The sequence below is a fragment of the Stylophora pistillata genome, chromosome 1, assembly GCF_964205215.1.
Source record: "Stylophora pistillata chromosome 1, jaStyPist1.2, whole genome shotgun sequence".
Classification (NCBI taxonomy): domain Eukaryota; kingdom Metazoa; phylum Cnidaria; class Anthozoa; order Scleractinia; family Pocilloporidae; genus Stylophora; species Stylophora pistillata.
In genome coordinates, this window is record NC_142519.1 from 35,920,715 (window position 1) to 35,943,214 (window position 22,500).

Genomic DNA, 22,500 nt, shown 5'->3' on the forward strand with positions numbered 1-22,500 from the left:
TGAAAGCTATTATAAATAGTAAACAAATGAAAAACTCATAGGTGTAGCTGAGAAGGGTATTCCTGGGGTCCCTGTGATCCCTTCCTGTCCTTCCCTTTGTCAGATATTTCTTTTCCAACTCGACAACAAACAGATGTTATGATTTAGTTTTACATAAATACATGAATCCCAAATCCACTTGGCATGAATATTCTCTGGTGTTAGATACTCCATTTGTCAGTCTTTCTTACTCCATGAAAGCAATTCTGTTGATACACAGGAACAGCTACTTTATAAAATGTGAAGAGAGAATTATAACACTGACCACTCCACCTCCCTTGTGAAAATCCTTACTTTTCCATTAAGGGTGACTAGCATCACTTTCTCCTTACAATATCACCACTGGATTGTACATTAAAGTCACATGAATAAAGGAAATGATCACCAACTAAAAGCTCTTGACTATTACACAAATTCTCCCTGTCAGCTTCTTAGAAATTGTAGAGAGAACAGTTTGGATACCATTACCCTGGCTCCAGAGGTTTCTCTTTTTCTCCCTGTTTACAATCCTTTCGGGCTGCGAAGCAGCAAGATTGGCTGAAAGGATTGTAAACAGGGGGAAAGAGGAGAGAAAAAGAGAAACCTCTGGAGCCAGGGTAGGATACCATTCACTCTGATGTAAGAGTGTTAAGGGTTATATTGATGAATACAGTTGATGCTGAGATCCCAAGAGGAAAACTCTCATTAAAGAGAAACTTAATGGTTATCTTGACTATCTGCAAACTCTGTCTTGACATATTCTTTTAAATTCTCAAGGAATTTAACAGACTGAATGTGTTTGCTTCACTTCCTAGGCTGCAGCTTGTATTTAATTTTCAGATGATGTGCCATTTATACCCTTACACTGGTTTCTTTTACTGCAAGTTCCTTTTCCAAGCCTAGAAATCAGGGCCTGTCTTTGTGACATGGGGTGCTACTGTTAATTTATATCTTTAGTGTTTAATACTATGAAAATTAGGGTGAATTCAGGAAATGAGGTTAATATTTGTTTTTTGTTTATCAATGTACCCATAATTGTTTCTTTTTTTTTTTCTCAGAATTGTCAGCAGATTATAAAGTGACAAAAATCAAAATGGTGCTATAGTATTTGACACTGAATGGGTCAAATTAGAGCAACACAAATCAAAACCATAGTGAGAGACATTTGAGCTAACCTTTAACTCCTTGAAGTGATTAACATGTACCTTCTCCCTTCAATATATCAGTAAAATATCCACAAACAGGTAATGAGAATATACTCAAACTTATTGGGCAAAATGTCTTGATCTAAAAACAAATTCTTGTAACTTAGTTACAAGGAAATGTGTAGTAATCAAAGAGGAGAATTAACCATCAGATCTTAAGAGTCAAAGGGTCAAGTCAGACAAAAACATACCTATCTAAAATCAGGTTAAATAAGTCAGTGAAATGACATTTACTATTATTTATTTATGCAAAAGCTGATGAAATTTTCATTCCAATGTTTCACCTTTCAAATGTACACCATTCTGCAAAATATGGAGTGGGGTATATAGTTCTGACTTTGGCTTAAGTTTGAACAGATGCTCGTCCCAAACTGAATCCAGTACCACTAAAGATTCTTGTTGAGATTTTTGAAGTTACAACGTTATTCAGCTGATCTTTCTGGCTTTATAAACCTTTATGTCCAATTCCTCATCATATAGAACAATTTTATAATGAAAGTGTTTCGACAGAAGTTCGAAAAACCGCACATCTCTGTCATAACGTATTTTACATGACAGTAAGACCACAGAATTTCCGTCACAAAGGTCTAGCAGAGTTTTCAAAAGAGCAGGAAAAGTCTCTTCGATGTAAACTATGTCTGCACCTAAAATATATTCGAAAGGTGGTAAAAACGATGTCACATTTTGTCCCCATTCTAGTTCTTTTATCTCAACAGTCCTCTGGTTGTCACCTAAATTCCCCTCGACGTTCATTCTCGTAATATTTAAAGCCATTTTACGATCTGTTATGGTCACTTTGCCCCCTAGGAAACTTGCTACAATTCCTGCAACACCCGTCCCAGCTCCGAGCTCGATTACTTTCTTTCCTTGAAGTTCTGGGGCTTTCTTCTCTAAATATCGCCCAAGGACAATTGCTGCATCCCAAACGACCGCTGCAACGCCAATTTTATCCCAATTTTGGAAGACAGTCAAAGTTCTTCCCGCAAATTCGAAGCTCCTTTCTTTGGCTTGGAAAGAAGATAAGACGATTGATGAGGGGTCGTACGGAACTAAGGCCATTTGTGTAATATTAGATGGAAAACAGGGACTTGAAATAATGGAAAAACAAATTAATAGCTGTATCAGGCAAGAAATTGACCACGGTAATGTAAGAACGTCGTAAAATATTCGCATAATACGTCCGGATGAACGAAGATGAATGGATACAGTGCCAAGTTTTTGTGCGATGAGGAACAAATTTGATCAGGCGTCTGCGTTGTCGTTGTCTTTTCCAGTCTCTTCGCATTCAATTTCTTGGATACGGATTTATTTCACGGATGATGTGACAGAAATTACAACTAGGGAGGTGGCAATAGGACGTTGTCCGAGCGTCGCTATTCTCTGTCTTGTAACAACACATCAGAGAAACCCACCGGGAAGTATATATGCCATGCGTTGCTGAGATACCCGAGGTCAAATGGGGTCCAAAGTAGATGCGAAAGTTGTGCTTCTGGGAAAAGAATACAGTGGAAAAACCAGCTTAGTTGAAAGATATTTACACCACAGATTCAACGATAATGTCCCATACCAGAATGTAAGATTCTCCTAAGATTTAAAGAGTGTAAATAAGTCCATCCCTATCTCGTGATTCTAGTCAAGTGAAGTAGTTGTACCTTAACATGACCGACCTACGAAATCATCATTGGTCATTTTCTCTATTGTCTACAAATTAGACAGACTATTATTCAAAGTGGACTGAAGCCAATTATCAAAAGAATAATACAACACTTGTGTTGTGCAAAGGTAAAGATTCGCTTCTAGCCTAACTGAAGGGATAATTTAAAGAGCGAAAATTTTTACCCATCCATTTTGACAAAGGTAGCTGGGTATCGCTTTCCAGAAGCAAAATGATAACAAAGATGGAGACAGATATGTATGGTTTCCTGTCTGTAGTTTGCTGGGAATTTTAGTGAGAGTTAGTCAGGAATGTCTTACTGTGGAAATTTATGGAGGGAGGAAAGATGTGGAAGAAATGTAGCTGTTGGCATTTGCATGCTCTTTGTTATGTATATGAACTTTGATATGTGACATTCTTAAGATTACACATGCCCTAACTATAAATAAGAGAGAAAATTATTTTAAAATATTGCAGCTGCAATCTGACATCATTCGTTCTATTTGTTGATCTCAAGTTCTCTCTTCTTTCTAGTTCATTTTTTTTCTTGACAGTAACTGATTGCTTTGCATAATGATGCATATTTTAGGGTTGGTTTTGATGCTAAATTAAATCAGATCACAGATTTATAGATGTCTCACCTGTGAACATTTTTGAAAGCAGAAAGTTCCACATCAGCAATTTTTTGTTCATGATACAAAATATTTCTTAACTTATTAAATGCTGCATGTGCTGATTAAGACTTAGCAGTTTTACAGTCAAAATGTTGTCATGGTGAATTGATATTGACAGCTTGACTCTACAATTTTTGGTGACATAAATCTTAGGACAATATTATTGATTTGACATTTGTGTATCATGTAATCAAGTAAAGGGATAATCCTTGCAGGTGAGCTGCAATTTCAGCCACTTTAGAAAGGAAACCTGAAAAAATGTAGATTCTGTTTCTAAGGAATTTACTTTTCATTTGCATGTTATAAAGTAGTTAAATTGAATGCTAAATGAACTTGTTTGATTGAAGTGGGCCCTTGCCTCTTTAGAAGAATCAGAGCACAAATTTTTAATATCTATTTGTTTATTTATTATTTATTCATTCATTTTATTCAGATTGTGATAAGTTTATCATCATAGCAACTTTTAAGAAACACCTCAATCATAACTACCATAATTTTTTCTTTTACATCAGACTATAGGAGCAGCTTTTGGTGCCAAGAAAGTCACTGTGGCCAACAAATGTGTTACTTTAGGAATATGGGTGAGTCATTTATTTAACAAGTAGATTCCATTTTTTCATGCAGCTGTCCACTTGTCTGATAGATCCCAGAGGATGTCAAAATGTAGTAAAAACAAGAGTGGCATGGGAGGTGCATCTGTGATTGTTTATTGAACATGTACATGGCAACGTGGATTCTATTTGTTTGAATATTAAAAATACATGTTCCAAAAAGATCATAATTCAAAGTGTATTGAATAATTCAGCTTGTTATGTTATGAAAAATTATCAACAGTCAAACCCATATGAGCTGACATCTGTGGAACTCTAATAAATGTTCTTTTAATAGAATGTGTCAGCCTTAAGTATTGTGAACTAGATTGTAAAGACCCTAGAAAGACTGATATACAATCGCATTTTTGGGTTTATTGAATCAAATAATCTACTTAGTAGTCATCAATATGGCTTTCGTCCTGGATACTCCTGTACCTCTCAGTTGATACACCTTTTCCATGAATGGGCCAAAGCACTAGATAAACGCCTCTCTACCGATGTAATATTTCTGGACTTCGAAAAGGCCTTCGACTCAGTTCCTCATGACCGTCTTCTACTCAAACTAGAACGCTTTGGCATTACCGGCTCTCTACTTTCCTGGCTATCCAATTTTCTCCAAGGTCGATCTCAACGTGTTGTAATCGAGGGCTGCCAATCTGATTGGGCGCCTGTCACATCTGGTGTTCCACAGGGGAGCATTCTTGCCCCCCTGTTATTTATCCTATACGTCAATGACATCCCTGAATCTTTATCAAGTCCTGCAGAAATGTTTGCTGATGATATGTTAATCTATAATTACTGTACTCCATCTCAAACGTCCATCACTGCCCAGGAGAGTCTAGATAAAGTCACTGATTGGTGTGGTTCGTGGCTTTTAGGAACAAATGCTGACAAATGCGAGTCCATGAAGTTCACCAGGGCTAGAACTCCCTCTCCGTGCAACTATTCTATTAATAGCAAGCTACTTACCCAAGTATCTACACACAAACATCTTGGGGTAGTTCTTTCCAGTGATTTATCTTGGAAACCCCACGTACTGTCTGTTGTTGCAAGATCGAACAGATTATTGGGCTTACTCAAGCGGACATTTGGATCTCACTCTAGGGCTCTATTTACTGGTTATAGATCCATGATCCGTCCAATACTCGAGTACGCTTGTCAAGCGTGGAATCCTCACCAAGCATATCTCATTGAAAAACTTGAATGCGTGCAAAGGAACGTTACAAGATGGATCATTGATAAAGACACTCCGTATGAAGACCGACTGAAATCCTTGAAACTAGCGACACTAGCTCAGCGCAGAGAGTTTCTTAGTTTGGTTCAGCTTTTTAAGTTCATTAAAGGACACTCTTCTGTAAACACTAATAATTACATATCTTTCAGTAACAGGCAATCAAGAAAAAGTCATCAGTTTAAACTATATAAACCATTTAGCCGTACAGACATCTTTAAGTACTCTTTTTGGCACAGACATATCGACACATGGAACAGTTTACCATCGTCGGTAGTTGAACTTGACTCAATTGATGCTTTTAAGAAAGCTCTTAAATCAACATTTTTTAACTAGGTCTATGACTAAAAATTAAATTATTCTATGTATTATACATTATTTAGTTATAATCTTAAACAAAATAGTTATCTTAGATATGTCTTCTTTATTTAGATTTTATATTTATATAGATATATGCCTGTATGTAAAATGTTTCAGTATGTATATGTATATTGCATAGTATTAAATTTTTATATCTGGGGTATAGTTTACAATGAGGATTAAGTTCCTCCCTTCTATAACCCTTTTTTAATAATAATATGTTACATGTTATTATTTAAATAAAGTTGTTATATATATATGAAGTAAATTTTTTCCCCTAAATCCTTGAACTCCCAGAAGTGATTAACATGTAACTTCTCCCATTAATTTTATTACCCAAACATTATCCAGCAAACAGGCAATGAGAATGTTCAAACTTATCAGCTAGAAGTTGTTACCTTGATCTAATGCCAAATTCTTGTAACTAATGTACAAGAAAATGTGTAGCAGCTCAACTGAAGAATTAACAATCAGATCTTAAGAGTTAAATGGTTAATAGATCAGAGTGACTGTAGAGTAACCTTTGAATGTGACTGTTTAGATAGAAAGATCAAAACTTATAATGACCAAAACATTGTTTTGAAAGTATGGCATCTTAAAATGCAGTCAGTGAAAAAAATAAGTCACTGGACAGAAATTTTAATCAGCCCAACAAGACTTTGGAAGTTCATATCAAGGCGTTTAAGTAGGTTTGATAAATTTACAATTTTATTGATCAAATTTCAGATTTATATGTTCTAATAAATTAATTTGCTGTTTTCAGGATACTGCTGGTTCTGAGCGGTACGAGGCTATGAGTAGGATTTACTATCGCGGAGCTAAAGCTGCTGTGTTATGTTATGGTAAGGACCCATAAGAACCTTAAACCCATTGAACCCTGAGGGAGATCACCATCTAATTTCTCCCTACAATGATGATGTTGAATTGTTCACTGAGATCATGAAAATAAAGGAAATGCAGGGCTCGAATTTAATTTTTGGATCACTAACCCTTTGGGTTAGTAGACATCTTTTTTACTAACCAAATTATAAAGTTTGGTATCCAAGATCACAAGTTACAATATCTCAAATGTTGAACATTTTGTTAATAACGACTAGGACAATTAAAGGGTAGCCGAAATCGCATGGTAACCTTAAAAAAAGTTGACAATTGTGCACCTATTTTATTTCCTTCTTGTTTACCATGATTAAAGAACTCTGCATAATTCAATGCTGAACTGCTAGAACCTCAGGAACAATACTAGGGACCTTAAGCAAACCACAACGGCAATGGCAACGAGGCCATGGAAAAACAAAAGATCTAATTGGCAGAACAATAGCTCAGCACGTGCATTTTAAAACTTATTACATTTCTTAGCCGTCCCTTGCAAAACAACAACGTGAAAATCACCAAAATTTGCGTCGTCTGTGAACCGAAACCATGATGGCAAATTATTTAAATTCCCATTTGGAACTCAATGCTACTTTTATACATTATGTCGAGGCTGAGTTGGGGCGCTGTATGAGATGGTAAACACAAGCAGCCATTTTCAAAATTTTTATTAAAAGTTGAAATTCATTTTAAATTTTAATCAACGTCTTCCTTAGCATTGCTGTCCTGACTGCCTAAGGTCCCTAATTTCAAAGTGAATACGGCAGATCCGACATAGTTGTGTCCAGATTTCCACATTCAACACAAATTTGCATCCAGGGCCTCAGCGCTCAAAATGGCTGTAAAGCTCGATTCGATCTCAAAGACAGCAACAACAAATTGTTTGAGACAGAAAACAAGCTAATGCAAGTAAATAACACATACCGTCCCTAAAACATTATTTATTTGTATAAAGGTTATTTCCATGACATAATTATTTTAAATATGCAAGAAAGTTTTACTAACCATGTCGGGTTAGTTGGACACATTTTAGTAACCAAGTGTTGAAAATTACTAACCATTGGTTAACGGGTTACCATTAATTTTGAGCCCTGAAATTATCATCAACTTAAAAAGCTTTGATTGTTTACCAAATTCTCCTTGTCAGTACCAAAGAAAATGAGTTGAGAAGAGTATTAAAAATATAGATACTGATGCAAGGGTGTAAAAAACTGAGGGCAGTTTCTTTTATTCAATGTTTGGTGTTAATTGAAAGGCTACATATGTTTAAATACTTGAGTTAACCACAGGGCTTTGAATTCTTCTTTCTTTGCAGATCTCACAGACAAGTCTAGTTTTGAACGAGCCAAGTACTGGGTAAATGAGCTAAAAACCTATGAAGATGTAAGTATTGTTAATCATGTTTTTAATTAAATACATGTTTAGCATACATTTGGTGATTGCTTTTGCATCAGTGCTGTCCTGATTTGATATAAAGGGGACAGCATATGAAATTGTTAGAGCATGACATCAAGTATATTGTATGCATGTACCAAATGTGAGAGGGACAAGAAATCTAAAAGTTTTCCCAACATGTTTGGCCTGAACTCACTCTCTACTTTCTAGAGTTTCTCAAGAAGCTAGAGTCACTCTTGACCATTGCCTCGAGTGATTCTCAGGTTTCTTTCATGCTAAGCAACCTCCTGGGTGCATCCATAACTGGATGGTGTATGCTGTGGTGTTTATTCTGATAGTCATGAGGTGACCTTATGGTTAGCATGCTGACAGTGGTAAGTACAATCCCTTTGGGGAATTGGGATAGGATAGAGAGAAACTTTTGTGTTCTTGGGTAAGGCACTTCACTCAGAGATATGTAAATTTTTACATTATATGACTCAATACTTTCTACTTGTAGAAAGCCTTAAGTTCTTGAAATGAGGTCTTATTTGCAGGGTTGCAGAATATATTTGTGTGGCACCAAGTATGACATGGTTCAAAATGACAAAAAACTACGGCAAGTTGATTACCATTCTGCAACAGATTATGCTGAGGGTATGTAGTCATTTTACCGGAACATTGTTGCACATATTGTAGCTCAGTCTATTTCTGCCCTTTATATCAATATCAAGGTTAAATAGTTCTTTACTTTTCTTCTAGAAATAAATGCTAAAGTATTTGAAACCTCAAGCAAAACTGGCCACAATGTTGGTATGTATCTAATGAAGTTGCTCAGTTGGTAGAGTTCACCTTGCCTTTCACATCCAGATCTCACAAACAATTCTCCTTGCAATTCTGCCATACAATTCTGATGATGTCAGTATGGAGTATTTGATTTTGTGTCAACTAATAATTCCCTAATTTAAATTTAACTTTATTCTCACCACAATGACTGCTTGAAATTATAGTGATAATGTATTGAGAAAGTATTTCTTGGTCACTCATAGGTCAGTTAAAGGCTGGGTTAGTTATTTAATTTCTCTACTGTTTTTTCAGAAATACCTAGGATTTCTCCTGAAATTCAAACTCCTCAAGGTCCCTCCTTCCTTAGATATTTGTCATTCGATTTTCTTCTCTGGCCACTGACCCTTTTAAACTTCTGGTGAAGCATTTATATAATTGACCTTGGTCTGCTGTAAAGCAGAAACAGCAAACTAGCAGATGAAAATAAGTAAGTTATTTACCACTCTAAGTTGGTTTGTATGGGAGAAAGCTGAAGGCCTCAGACACAGTTTTCTCCCCTAAAATGATATGGTCCTCTCACCAAGGAAAATAACATATGATTATGTAAAGGGTTGATGATAAAAGTATACAGACAAAATTATTCTTCTAAGATGTAAGCACAACTTTTTTTCTGTTTCCAAAAAACTTGGCGTTGTGACAAAGTGAATGCTTGTTTTGGTCTTCTCTTTGCAGAGGAGCTGTTCTTTGAACTTGCCCAGGACTATTCAAGAGAAGAATCAGCAGTTGGTAAGTACTCTTGATGTACAACAAATTTCTTGTGCCAAACAATGTTCGCAGACATGTACAGGGACCGTGCAGGGGGTGGGGCTGAGGGGGGCTTTAGCCCCCCCCCTTCCCACTTTTTTGGCTGTTTAAATCACTATTTTTTTAATCAGAAGTTAGTCTATTCATTTAAATTTGGTCAAATGTGAAGGCCAGTTTTTTTACTCGTTGTCTTATAAGAATTAAAAATTAACTTCACTTTTGGCAGTTTTAGATCCATTTCTAGCCATTTCAGAAGACTTTAATTTCAAATTTTCCTGGGGGAGCATTTCCCGGACCCCCCCCCCCCCTAGTTGGCTCACACTAACGCGTTCGCATTAGCCCCCCACTTGAAAATCTGCTCTGCGGGCCCTGATGTAATAAATATCAAATGAAATTAATGTGTAGCTGCTACATACCAGTAATCATCCTGATATGGTTAGAGCCCCTAGATAGCTAAATGACATGGAGTTAACTGCAAATTGGTGGTAATAATAGTGCTGTATGAAGAAAAAAAATGTTTTTTCATCTTCTCATGAGCATGGGATGAAGAAAAGTTCCTAGTCCCCATGATGAATTGAAGATTAGGCATTTGGAATTCTGTCTTTATTTAGTATGTTAATGAGCCCTCATTGCCTTAATTGACACCCTCAAAATTCAATTAATTTTTAGTAAGGGAAAAATAACTATAGATATTCACTTTTTAAGTAAAAGCATGACTTTTTCTTGCCTGCATAGCTGGCTGTCATAAGTGCAGTAACGGAGTGAGGGACAAAACTACAAGATGATTGAAAAAGGATCCCTAATACACTATATAATTGCCCCCTTTGATTATGGAAAAAACACATTTTTTAATGTGTTTGTTTACAATCATGGGAGCACAAATCTGGCCAGAAGTCTCTAAAATCTAGGTTGCTTTCTCCTTACAGTACAGTTACCTTAGCTCTTTGCCTACATACATACACCAAGTAAGATTATAGAAAATGTTATATAAACAATAACCTTCATTTGGGGCCAAAATGTGTATGGATATTTGTCCCCAGACTTTATATGTTTCAAGATGAGAACAGTTTTCTGAGAGGGAACCATATTTTCATGCTAAATGGAAGCTATTGTGTAATCCTTCAGATATTTTTGCAATGCATTGGAAAAAATGATGTCAACAAAAAGCTTACTATTTGTTATATGGGATGCTTGCTTTTCCGTGTTTTCATGTATGACATTGTATAAAAAAACATGACCCTTCTGTAAAATGGCTTAACATCCTTTCATCTTGAGTTAAATTATAAATGAAGACTTTTATCCAAGTGGATGTAGAGTTTGAAAACTGGGGAATATCACTTGTGGTAAATCCTTGAATATTCCCCAGTATTAGCGGGAGCATATGCGATCACATGATGAGATTAGACCAATCCCAGGATGGGTTGTGTTGCTGATAGCACTTTGCCAGAGCCTCTTAGACTGCAGCCTGACTCTTTGGAGGCATCTCTTCATCAACTTTTTTGAATTCACTCTGTGGTGGCTATTTTCCCTTATAACTGTATCTTTTGCTCTGCTCTAACAGAAGAGGGTGAAGCTCAAACTCTAGAGTTGACAGAACCTTTGCGACAAGGAAGGATGGCCTGCTGTGGTGTGAAGTTATGATGCAGCAAGTGAATGTATAAACAGATTTATTAGATACTTTTTAATTAGTAATCAGATCATCTCTAATATTACTTAAATACAGTAGATGAGTACAGCTGAAAACCTTTTGTAAGAGCTTCTTTTTATCAGAGACCATCTGTCTCAGGAGATGTGTAGATAGGAGGTGCTAAATATTATTGTTGTTAACCCCTTGACCCTTAACAGTGGCTTGAAAATAACCATCCAATTTTTCCTTACAATACCACCTGTAAATCAAACATTAAGGTCATAAGAATAAAGGAAATGATCTCTAACTGAAGAAGTTCCTGATTGTAAAACAAATTCTCCTTGTCAACACGTTAGGAAATGTATAGAGAACAGTATGGAGAATATGCATACTGATGTGAGGGTGTAAAGGGTTAAAGTGTGTCCGAGTCTTTTTTGCACAGCCTTAGACATGCCATAGTAAGATTTCGCAGCTCCCCTGAAGGACCTCAAGCTGATTTAGTTGATGTAAGGATATGAATAAGTTATTTTCCAGAATCCATGCCCAGGGCTGAAATGATTTTCTGTGGGGTGTTGGGTTTTTTTTCTTTTTTTCCAAAAAATAGTCATTTGTATCAGCGTTGTGGTACTTAGGGCCAAAGTGAGACGAGCCATACGGTATATTTATTCATTTGATGTGTAAGGGCAACCCAGAGAAGCCTATTGTTCCGGAGAGTTTTAGTAGCTGGCTACTGTATCCTCTAGCGGCCTAACCCATGACCTTGCACAAAACTGGCCATATCAGAGGAGGGTTATTGTATATCACTGCGGAACTTAGCAATGGTTTCTAATCCATAATTCAGATATGACCATCAATAAGAAGAAATTAATGAGGCTTTGCCACCATCTGTGGAGTTTGACTATTATATCAATATTCTGTCAGATTCTTTTCTTAGGGTATGTCGATTTTCTTGGTGGAAAACCCTTAAAAGGTTCTATTTATTACGGCGTATACTTTTCAGACATTTAAACACCTCATAAAAACTAAGCTTGTTAGAAAAGAACTGAAGAAAAAACTTTTTTTACGCCTTCTGTGTAAAGTTATTATTAAACTCTTTGACAATGTTATATTGGATTGTAGTTTCAGCAATTCAAATGCTCCTAATAAGTAAGTAAATGCAGTTTTAAGTTAAGATAAACTGACATCAAAGTGTTCGTTGCATTGTACATCGTCAACGCTTGAAGGAACAGTTTACTACTTAAATGAATTTTAACATACTGTTGTTACATTTTCCTAGACAGTGGGCCTCAGTGTATTATTTTATAAGCTGAGAGTTTCTAAAGAAACTGTGGTGCTGCGTCGGTGGGGGTAACAGGGTAATTTGGTTCTATCAACTAAGTTGAAATTGTAAATTGGCCACCGTAACGAATAAAAAAGCTGACGTTTCGAGCGTTAGCCCTTCGTCGGAGCCCTTCGCTCTGACGAAGGGCTAACGCTCGGGCTTCGAAGGCTGACGAAGGGCTAACGAAGGGCTAACGGGCTCACGAAGGGCTATCGGGCTGAAAGGGCTAACGCTCGTAACGTCAGCTTTTTTTATTTTATAACCTTAGTTTTCAATTGTCATGTATACCACTACGAATCAACCTTGCTACCAACAGCACTACCTGGAGATTTCCTTAAAAAAGAAAAGTAACATGGTAGTATTTTTGGTATGAAGCTACAGTTACGCCATAAGTGAAGACAGCTCAAAAAGCATTTAACCGAAATAGCCTCCTTAGCCTTTGGGTCCAGATTTCTCAGTTTGTTAGTAACATTGTAGTAACAAAGGTATGATATACACTTTCCAGTGTTCTCTCCCTCATCGATGAACCGGGGAGTCCTCCTCGGGTAGATTAATTATAACGGTTCCTGAATCCTCCCGGTATAAACGTTACATTTATGTGTATATCTGGAAGGTACGATCTGGCCTTATCGTAGTACCCTAAAATATCAGCAATTGTCGACTTTTTTAGACCGTGGAGTCGTGAGTGGATATATCCCAGTAAGCGATATTCATTTGCCAAGTGGGAGTTGTTTTCCTCACTAGTCAGTTGCACTGCATCGTTGACACACTCTGCGGCTTCAGTGAGATAGGAAGAAAATCCACTTCGTTCCCTGACACCCTTAACTGCCCTTGTGTTTAATGAAAATAATTTGAATTTGCATTTTGCAAAATGGTAGGACAGATATGCATCCTTTTTGACCACACTGCCCATTGCATGGATAAGCTGATGCGCCTCCTGGTTGGCCTCTAGAGCTGACGGATCACTTAGCTCCTTTGTTAATTTTTCAACAGCGATATTGGTCGCCTTCCTCAGATCCTCGGAGGTTGCACCTTCTTTTACAAGGCTCTCCACGATTTGGACACCCTTCTTTATGTCCAGTGGGTTTCTAGACCATTCGTCAAGCTCTGATGCCAAAGCAACCCTTCGTTCCACGCGATCAGTAACAAATTCTTTGTACTTCTCGACATTAGGATGTTTCCTGTCATTGTCGTGCAGCTCGATCAATTTCTGGAACAGGCTTTCGCAACGAATGCCTGGATTTTTTTCAAGAAACTCCAGAAGTGATTCCACAGCTTTTCTCTTCTCACCCTTTCCGCTAAGGGTGCTTGTTAATTGAAGAATTTCACGAACCATGAAATTGGGATGCATTGGCAGTCGCACGCGAAAGTACGTTTCGTCAAACTGGAAGACAGGTGTGGAATTCCCGTTTCGTTTCATTGAGCGGAAAATAGTTTTTACACCTGTCCCTTTTTCCTCAGCCAGTTTTCTTTTCACAAGGAATTCGCCAATTCGTCTGTTCCTTGTCTTTACCGGGGGTAAATCACCGTCCTCGGAGAAGTGAGAAAGTTTAAGGCTTTGATGCGGACCAGGATAACTTATTATATCGATGTGAGCGGTGTAAATACGCACCTTCACAGGATCGCAATGTTCTGGTTCATATCCTCTGTGATAAAAGGCATTGACAACTGCCTCTCGAAGGGCTCTCTTGGGATACTGAACAGAATCTAGCGATTCTTCATCTTTGGTTTCCTTCAAAATGAAATCCAATACTTCATTGATCTGATGATCGATTGGACCCTTTTTCTTCAAGTCTTCTTTGACTTCGCCGTCGGCATTGTATATCGTGATATCTGTTTGTGCTCCTCTGAAGTACTCGTCGGGGGTTTTACTAAAGAACAACAGAGATACATTTCGAGGAACTAATATGTCAATTACTTTGCCTTCTGCTTCTCGTTGTCCCATCACCTTCACCAATTTCATGTTTTTGTAAAGCTGTCCTGGACGAGCAAGATCTTGGTCTTGAATTTTGCTCCCGATGTCTTTAAGGAATTTTTGCACGAGATCTCTATCAATGTCGTTCTCAGATAGGTCTTTCCCGCCGTCTGAAAAACATGAAGGATCAACTGAATTTCTATTATATTTAACTATATTTAGATTTGGCTTCTACTAAGCGTGACTTTCTGATCGCTGATGGAACTATGAACACTAGTGAGTTTGATCAACTGCGATGTTCGAATACTTGACAGGTTGTGTTTTCTTGTATAAGTAACAGATCTACGCGTTCCTGGTAAAAGATAGCAACATGATGGCCTTACTCTTTCACTATATATACAAACCACTGACCTTACACCCAGTCTTATTGTGAGAGTAAGCGACCGCCAATGTACTCTTGCGAACCGACAAACCAACAAATCACCGTGACTAGCTGTTAGTAAGACCAACGTGTACAGGAACCCCCCCCCCCCCCCCCACATCATTAATGCTAAGTCCCTAAATCGTAGTAGACAAATTCTTCAACAACCAGTAAGAAACTCAAATTAGGTGAAAGGGAAGTGAAATTAAGTAACCGGAGCTACGTTGAAAGGTTAAGTATGGCACGCCGTTTGTAGCAAAATTCAATCAAGTCAAATATTTATTCAATCTAATCATTTTGGCGTGATACAATTTAATTCAATCTTCTAAACATATTCAAACAATCCGAAAAAGGATTCAATTCAAACCCATGTTTTTCAGTATAATATAATAAGAGTGTATATTTATTCAGTCCAATCACGGAAATATCTACTCGATCCAATCACGGAAATATTTAACAATTATTCCACGAGCGCGCGTTGGATATGAGATGATAGATAGCCAACGGGGCGCGTAGCGCCGAGTTGGCTATAATCATCTCATATCCAACAAGCGCGAGTGGAATAATTGTTTTATTAAAAACGCCCTCGAGAAATTATTATTTTGTGTGAAGAAACCGGATTTTTTAGCTCCCTTTTAATTTTAAACTGACGCTGCGCTTACCATATTTATAGATTATGGTATATTGGCTCATATACCATAATGGCTAAGCCAATAAAAAGTCTTGAATTGCATTATCCAATGATCCAGTTTTTAATAAACCTAGTTATTCAATCCGCTCAAAAACATATTCAATGCAATCCTCGAGAAATTCATTCAATCTTCCTGGGGCGAGCGCGGCCAAAGCAGAGAAGCCAATGCTTTCCGCCATTTTGTCCGCTAGGTGAGGTTCTCATGCAGGTATGTGTCCATCCTCGGAGACCCAGGGGTAGTGAATCGATTTCAAGTTAAGGGCAGAAGAGCCCCTGGGTCTCCGAGGATGGTATGTGTCGAGTGTTTTGTCTGGCATTTGGCGATAAATCATCACGTTATCGCGCTTTTATTAGCTAAAAAAGAGTAGTAAGCGCTGTTTTTTAATTAAATGATCAGTTTTTTAAATATTTTTTTATCATTTTACGTTATATTTCCGTACTTTTAGCGTGTCACGGCGACATGGATGAGTCTCATCAGCACAGTAACGTGCAGCGTGCCGCTCAGCATGCTTGAGGAGGCATCGCGAATCCTGCGGAATGATAATTTACAAGCCGCCCCGCCACCAGAGAGAAGGCCGAATGCAAACAATGTTAACGTGTCTGATGTTGTTCGGTCTGCTAGAAGCATGCTCAATGCAAGCTCAAGCAATGGAGTTTTCAGAAGAATGAATTGTTCAGAAAGAGTAAGGTCTTTTGCCATATACCCCAACCGCCAAATGCAAGCACGAGCTAGGTCCGCACCCGGGAAACAGCAGCAAACCAAGGGTAAGGGGGAGAAGAAAGTTCTGGAGTTTGCCGTATTAAAATGTACAGAGGAGGAGCAAGAGAACATGAAGTGGGACTCAGTAATAGCAAATGGAATGTTGTTATTAAATGAAAGCGACTACGAAGAGGCAATAAGGGAATCGATCAAAGAGTCCCTTAAAAGAAAGTTTCCAATGATTGGATCAAATGATTTTCAATTTGTAAATGTTAGACAAAGGAAAATTTCCATTCTGGAGCTAGGCCCAGGAACTGAGTACAGTTTTGCAGTTGTTAAAAAAATGGCAGGTCAAGGTGTGTTGTACATAAGAATTAAGCCAGGCTTTGAATTCTTGTATGAAGAGGATAATGACAGTTGTTTGGAAGTTTCTTCTTTGGAAAAAGTAGAGGAAAATAGCCATCATACTGTCAGTAATAGTCCTGTACAGCCTGTTGTCAATGCCTTTAGAGGTGGAGATGGGGATAAACAGCCCAACCAAGAAGGATCCAGAGAACTTAACACTTTGGCACTCAGCGACCCTCTCTATGCAGGTGATTTCCCTGACAAGGAACCTGATGAATTATTGCCTGAAATAGAGAAACACTCACTATCTGACCCTGTTGAAATTCTTAAGTGTCTGCAGCAACAAGTAATTAAGGGCAGAGCCTTAGAAGTTGTTGACAGTGGCAATTTACCAAAGGGTGAAACTAATTATATTACAGTTGATTGCTCCAACATATTAACAACAACATTTGCAGAATTTGAATCCATTAATGACTTTTGTAAGACTTTTGAGGAACACTTCATGGGGGAAGAAGCTAGGGATCTGGGAGGAGCCAGAAAGGAATGGATTCGCCTTATGAACCATGCCATGAAAGAAAAATACTTTACTAATGCCTTGCGGGAGTTTCTCTCAGATGAATACTTTTTTGTAGGAGTAATGATGGGCGTAGCCCTTCTTCAGAATGGTCAACTGCCATGCATTCTTCCACTAGATGTAATTGATAGACTAGTTAACAAACAAGAAGAAGACAAGTGCATAATAAATTTACAGCAGGGACTTGATGTCTTTGGACTTGTCAGAGTCTTCAGAGGCAAGCCAATATTGCTTTATCTACTGAGGCCCAGCAATGCTAGTTTGACCTTTGCAATGCAATTAAAAATGTTAAAGCCTGTATTTTCTCCAGATGGGTCTACAGCCTGCTCAAAGGAAAAGGAAGTCTATGCCTGCTTTGTCAAGTATGTGCGTCAAGTAGCCAGTGGGAGAAGGCATCCATTGAGCTTAAGTTCAATTCTAGTTTTTGTAACAGGGGCAGCAGAGGAGCCAGTACTAGGTTTCCCCTTGCATCCATCTATCGAGTTTGCCTATAGAGAAACATTCCACAAGGTAGGGCAGTTTAAATGTACATATGATTTAAAGGTCGTATGACATGACTACTGAATTTACTGTTATGGAAACTCCTCAAAAATATTGATATTGTTTACAGCTTGTTGTCTCCTGTTTTGGTTCTTGACAGTACTATGTACTCGTTAAAGAAAAAAGTTTAAGTTTTATCATTTACTTGAAAACTTCAGAGATGAGAAGTTGGGAAATATTATTTACTAGACAACTAAGGTACATTTATGAAATTTTCTTTATCTCACTACATCATAACGGTCTTTATATCCAGTCCACAGAAACTGAAGAATCTGTTTGCTACCTTCCAAGTGCCCATACCTGCACAAACACACTGGTGCTGCCAAGAGGGCCACTGATTGCAAAAATGCCAAGTGAACGAGAAATGTTTGAAATGTTTGATCTTGCATTTTCCAACAACCATTTTGGAAAAATGTAACTAGTTTTTAGAGCAGGAGCAACAAAATTACCAACAAACAATGTTTAGATTATGAATAGCCATCATTGGGTTGATGTGTTGGTTATCACATTTGGTACACTTTGATGAGAACAGACTATCTAACAGTTGTCTGCTTGGTGACCTAGCCTTTGAAATGCACCTAGTAAGCATTAAAACAACTTAATTTACACAACAAAAGCAGTGAGGTCTGTATTAAAACTAGCTCACCTCCAGCCTCGCTGCCATTCAAAGGCCAGGTCACTGAGTAGACAATGGTAAAATGGTCTCTTGTTTCTTTTGAACTTTGTATCTCAGTAGTCTTTCTTTGCATATATGAACCACACAAGTAAATATTGATTTTGGTAAAAAAAAAATTGACATTTTTTAAAATTTGGTAAATTAACATTATTTGCAGTGGACTTGCTCAATGACCTCATATAGACCTTCCCCTTCCCCCTCTACAATGCATGTCAATCAGGAAATACAATGAACATTGTTTAGGAGGAGGGGAACAGGGTATTATGATTTGCACAAGTTTATGTTTGGCATCTGTCCATGACTGAAGGCTGCTCATAATTGATTAGCCAGCACTCTTCACCTCAAGAGCAATAATACCCTATATTGTTCAGCATTTTAGTGCAACCTAGTCAACAAGTAGATACGGTTGTGTTCAAAGTAAATCCTGGTTTTAAACTGTTTGATTTTGCAACTTCAGTCAGACTTTTGGATGTAAAATTATTGTCATTTCATGTTTATTGCAGTAAAAACCTTCATTTTGAAAATAGGGTCTTGAATTCTAAGTGAAGTTTACTGTATTTACCTGTATGTCATACACACTATCATAAAATAAGATCTGCATATTCCATTGATGAAATGCTCAGACACAGCCTTGGAGATTATTTTAGTCCATACACTTTTTGAACCTTGATCTGCTTCAAACCCATCTCCCATTGTGCTTCCTTTATATCACATCCAGCCTACAGGCCTGTTTGTTGAAGTCCTTTAACACATTTCAAATAAATTCTCCTAAGAAACCAAAAATGGGGTGTGTTCCAGTATTTTAACATGCCATTTTTTGAACTTGGGTAAATATGGTATACAATATATTTGATTTACCTTCCCTGGGCAGACTGAAATGTACTGTATGCATGAAACAGAACATCAAAATGATCAAATTTTAGCAGTAACTTGAGTCTTTACTGTATTCTCAGAACCTAACAGTGAGCATGCTGTCATATCTTATGTCGGATGGTTGGACGTCACTTATCCCTTGCAATGCTCAAATCAAAAAAACAGTTTGATCTACTACTTCAAAATGCATTTCTGCGTCTACTTGAGTTTCATTATTAAAGTTTTGTAAAACAATTTCTGCGTTTTGAAGAACAGACTCTAAAAACTTGGGAAGATCAGTTTCTAAATCAAAAGCACCAACATCTGCCATTTTCAAGTTATGGTTTCTATTCCAAGTCCCCTACAAGCCAGGTTTGGCCGTGCTTGCCCCAGGAAGATTGAATGAATTTCTCGGGGATTGCATTGAATATGTTCTTGAGTGGATTGAATAACTAGGTATATTTCCGTGATTGGATTGAATAGATATTTCCGTGATTGGACTGAATAAACATTCACTCTTATTAAATTATAATGAAAAACATGGGTTTGAATTGAATCCTTTTTCGGATTGTTTGAATATGTTTAGAAAATTGAATGAAATTGTATCACGCCAAAATGATTGGATTGAATAAATATTTGACTCATTGAATTTTGCTACAAACGGCGTGCCATAGTTAAGCAAAAAGGCTTGGCAACCAAGCACACAACTGTAAAATGGACTATCGTTTCAGTCAGTTTTCTGTTGATCAAGGAAATCAAGAATTTTTTTGGTCAATCGAGAATTTAGACGCCCATATGCTGGTCAGCGGTCGTTTTCGCGTCAAAATATGATCACGCGATGCATGCTAAAATGGCACACCAGTAGTGTCCGCAATGTTGAGTGTGCCACAAATTCCATACTTGGCGCAAATTGTGACGACGGAACGACAAAATCGTCAGTGATGAATTCGTGTCTCCTTCCACAGTGAAACAAAAGTCGTGGATTCCAGGTTTATATGATCTCACCTCCGCATAAAGGGCGCTACATACGGTCTACACTCATCATAACTCGAATCGAATAGAAAAGCGTTGATTTCTTACCTATATGTCCAGCCATCCTGTCATCAAAGGGTGTCTTATTATGTTGCAACAGTAACTGCGTTCTTTCTCCCGGCGAAGCCATAAGAGTTTGCGGTCCTCTCCGTATGTAGAACTGGAACTCTCCCCTGTCGCTCTTTCTACATTCATGGGGGCCGTTCTCGCTTGCCGTAGCCCAGATCACAAGTACGTGCTTTTCGTTGTAAATTTCAGGAGAAAGTATGGGATAATATGGAGGCTTGATGTTTCCTTTACAAAGTCCATTTATTTGTCTCTGTATATTGTCAAGATCCTGACTGGGGACGCCACAGACTTGAACTTGACCATCTTCTGAAGGTTCATCTTCAATACCGATAATGATGTAACCACCGTTATCATTAAGGAAATCATTTCCAAATGCAGTGATAGAATGAAGGATTTGAAATGATGTACCGCCTGTATTCCATGATGCTTTAAATTCAACTCTTTGCTTCTCGACTCTATGCACTCTCAAAAGATCATTAATGTTGATAATCAAACGACTGGTGAACGATTCGTTCGCCATTTTCATAAACTAAATCCCACTTTTCATTTGATACGACGTTTGACGTCCCCTCTAAACTCGCCGGTATAGGCTTCCTATTGGATTCTAAAAATAGGAAACTAAATTTTTTTTTCTTCATTGACCAATGAAAACATGAGTTGCAGCGAGTCGCGCAAATGATTGAGATGCTAGTCACGTAATAGGTTGTACAGTCTCGATTATCCGGACTTTTTATTTGGTCCCAATTTTGTCACGAATATTTATCAGTCATGATCAAGATCCGTAGCCATACACTTTTCTAAACTCCAAAGTGAGTTTGTTTCGCTTTCAATAATGAAAAGGAGCGCTCGTACGCGTGGTAACTAATGAATAACATTCGAATGAGTAGCTAAATTACTAAGTGAGAGTTCACGCTCTATTGGGTGGTTCAGCGTGGTAGGCAAGATAAACAAGCCACAGTGGCGCGAATGTTTATTCACGATCATCATGTTATATATATCTGATATCCGCAAGAACAAGGACACGATTATGAAGTTTGCCTACAACTTGGAGACCAGCGAAGGATTGAAGCGTAAATTGCTGTAGGTTAGTCGCATCAGAGTTAATAGAGGGGTTGCACATTATCTCTCAGTTGCACATAATGAACAGCTCGTTAAAGACTTCTATGCCTAGTTCCAATGAGTCCGGATAATCGAGGTTTGACTCTACTTGAGGATTTGAGAGAGACTTGGGGGTTAGGACAAAAACAGGCTGGGTGAATAGCACTTGCTAATCACTTCCGAACAAGCTAATCAGAGCGAGCGAAAAGCACTATTCATCTGTGTGGTATTAAACTAATTTGCGATCTCTAAGCTAATGTTTCGGGCCATACGATTTGATTTTCGGGAATCTTTCTAAGAGTGCTTTTGGCAGCAAACCCGGTTAGACGCAGTACACACGAGACAGGTCACGAGGTGGTCTCGTGACATATGTTTGGGAAGATGGACAATAGTATTTGGCATTACTCGAGGACTGTAAAAGCAGTCTAAAAGCGCTCTTGCAAGATCGGCAAATAGGAGCAAATTGTGTCTTTCACGAGGAAGGCTGAATCATCAACCCAAGGTAAATGATTCTTGTTCTTTCCATTAGGCTCTTTGTCGATTCAAAATCTACATCAAAGGTTTGTAGCCCCGACATCGACAAGGTTTGACCAAAGCGTGCCAAAACGTCATGTAGTTTGATTTGCAACCACTGGCGTCATGATTCTTGGTTTGTCTCTTAATATTCTTACCGTGATCTGAAATTTTCTAATAATGTCGCAGTTGCGCAACCTGGATTTTTAGCTGCCATAGGACACAATAATAATAATAATAATAATGACACCTTTATTTAGACACGATAATGTTTTAAAGCTGAACAGCTTGTGGGGTCGTGTGTAAATCTAAATAAACTCTAAATTAAATAAATTCGAATGATGATGGTTTTTGAGGAGAGGGGAAAACCGGAGTACCCAGAGAAAAACCTCTCGGAGCAGAGTAGAGAACCAACAAACTCAATCCACTTATGACGCCGGGTCCGGGAATTGAACCCGGGACACATTGGTGGAAGGCGAGCGCTCTCACCACTACGCCAACCCTGCTCCCCCTGAATGAACAAAGGCTGATAGTTTCGAAAGAAACTGTTTGGGGCT

General features: G+C 38.0%; 5 protein-coding genes and 1 pseudogene across 9 annotated transcripts in view; 4 read left to right on the forward strand and 2 right to left on the reverse strand.

The window, feature by feature from the left end:
- Positions 1-745, forward strand: part of LOC111332526 (E3 ubiquitin-protein ligase TM129) — a 9,064-nt gene extending 8,319 nt beyond the window's left edge. For both annotated transcript variants that reach the window (XM_022937883.2, XM_088753744.1), the window contains exon 4: positions 1-745. This exon is cut by the window's left edge and continues 501 nt beyond it. The gene's annotated coding sequence lies outside the window, so the exon portion shown is untranslated.
- A 432-nt stretch (positions 746-1,177) lies between these two features.
- Positions 1,178-2,497, reverse strand: LOC111332527 (protein N-lysine methyltransferase METTL21A). Its single transcript, XM_022937884.2, has one exon. The coding sequence runs from the start codon at positions 2,394-2,396 to the stop codon at positions 1,650-1,652; it is 747 nt and encodes a 248-aa protein (XP_022793619.2). The 5' UTR covers positions 2,397-2,497; the 3' UTR covers positions 1,178-1,649.
- A 15-nt stretch (positions 2,498-2,512) lies between these two features.
- LOC111332528 (ras-related protein Rab-24) lies at positions 2,513-12,302 on the forward strand. Of its 3 annotated transcripts, none has more exons than XM_088753784.1 (9): positions 2,513-2,796; positions 2,936-3,005; positions 4,064-4,132; positions 6,499-6,577; positions 7,921-7,988; positions 8,537-8,636; positions 8,742-8,792; positions 9,498-9,551; positions 11,131-12,302. In XM_088753784.1, exons 1-9 carry the CDS (start codon positions 2,780-2,782, stop codon positions 11,208-11,210), a joined length of 588 nt encoding a protein of 195 aa, XP_088609910.1. In that variant the 5' UTR covers positions 2,513-2,779; the 3' UTR covers positions 11,211-12,302. The 3 variants fall into 3 exon arrangements, with proteins under 3 accessions (XP_088609910.1, XP_088609917.1, XP_022793621.1); XM_088753791.1 differs by lacking the exon at positions 2,936-3,005 and adding an exon at positions 10,496-10,534 and having other exon boundaries at positions 2,514-2,796; XM_022937886.2 differs by lacking the exon at positions 2,936-3,005 and having other exon boundaries at positions 2,515-2,796.
- On the reverse strand, positions 12,240-20,926 carry LOC111347614 (uncharacterized). The gene is made up of 2 exons (XM_022954847.2): positions 20,312-20,926; positions 12,240-14,602 (listed from the first exon to the last, which is right to left on the reverse strand). The coding sequence occupies exons 1-2, from the start codon at positions 20,856-20,858 to the stop codon at positions 13,068-13,070; spliced, it is 2,082 nt and encodes a 693-aa protein (XP_022810582.1). The 5' UTR covers positions 20,859-20,926; the 3' UTR covers positions 12,240-13,067.
- On the forward strand, positions 15,849-18,871 carry LOC148742262 (uncharacterized). Its single transcript, XM_088753722.1, has 2 exons — positions 15,849-17,673; positions 17,957-18,871. The coding sequence occupies exons 1-2, from the start codon at positions 16,009-16,011 to the stop codon at positions 18,119-18,121; spliced, it is 1,830 nt and encodes a 609-aa protein (XP_088609848.1). The 5' UTR covers positions 15,849-16,008; the 3' UTR covers positions 18,122-18,871.
- Positions 20,927-21,007: 81 nt separating the features above from the next.
- Positions 21,008-22,500, forward strand: part of LOC148742263 (uncharacterized) — a 6,829-nt pseudogene continuing 5,336 nt past the window's right edge. Inside the window, exons 1-2 of the transcript XR_015996013.1 lie at positions 21,008-21,027; positions 21,402-21,416. The product of XR_015996013.1 is annotated as an uncharacterized LOC148742263 (transcript). The remainder of the gene's footprint in view (positions 21,028-21,401; positions 21,417-22,500) is intronic.

Bases quoted from the DNA above. Each gene is read 5' to 3' on its own strand.
- LOC111332527 (XM_022937884.2), bottom strand. From the start codon at position 2,396: ATGCGAATATTTTACGACGTTCTTACATTACCGTGGTCAATTTCTTGC.
- LOC111332528 (XM_022937886.2), top strand. From the start codon at position 2,680: ATGGGGTCCAAAGTAGATGCGAAAGTTGTGCTTCTGGGAAAAGAATAC. The intron at 7,989-8,536 runs GTAAGTATTGTT...TCTTATTTGCAG, and splicing joins AGCTAAAAACCTATGAAGAT to GGTTGCAGAATATATTTGTG. The intron at 8,793-9,497 runs GTATGTATCTAA...TTCTCTTTGCAG, and splicing joins CAAAACTGGCCACAATGTTG to AGGAGCTGTTCTTTGAACTT.
- LOC148742262 (XM_088753722.1), top strand. From the start codon at position 16,009: ATGAGTCTCATCAGCACAGTAACGTGCAGCGTGCCGCTCAGCATGCTT. The intron at 17,674-17,956 runs GTAGGGCAGTTT...CTTTATATCCAG, and splicing joins ATAGAGAAACATTCCACAAG to TCCACAGAAACTGAAGAATC.
- LOC111347614 (XM_022954847.2), bottom strand. From the start codon at position 20,858: ATGAAAATGGCGAACGAATCGTTCACCAGTCGTTTGATTATCAACATT. The intron at 14,603-20,311 runs GTAAGAAATCAA...CATGTTTTTCAG, and splicing joins CAGGATGGCTGGACATATAG to ACGGCGGGAAAGACCTATCT.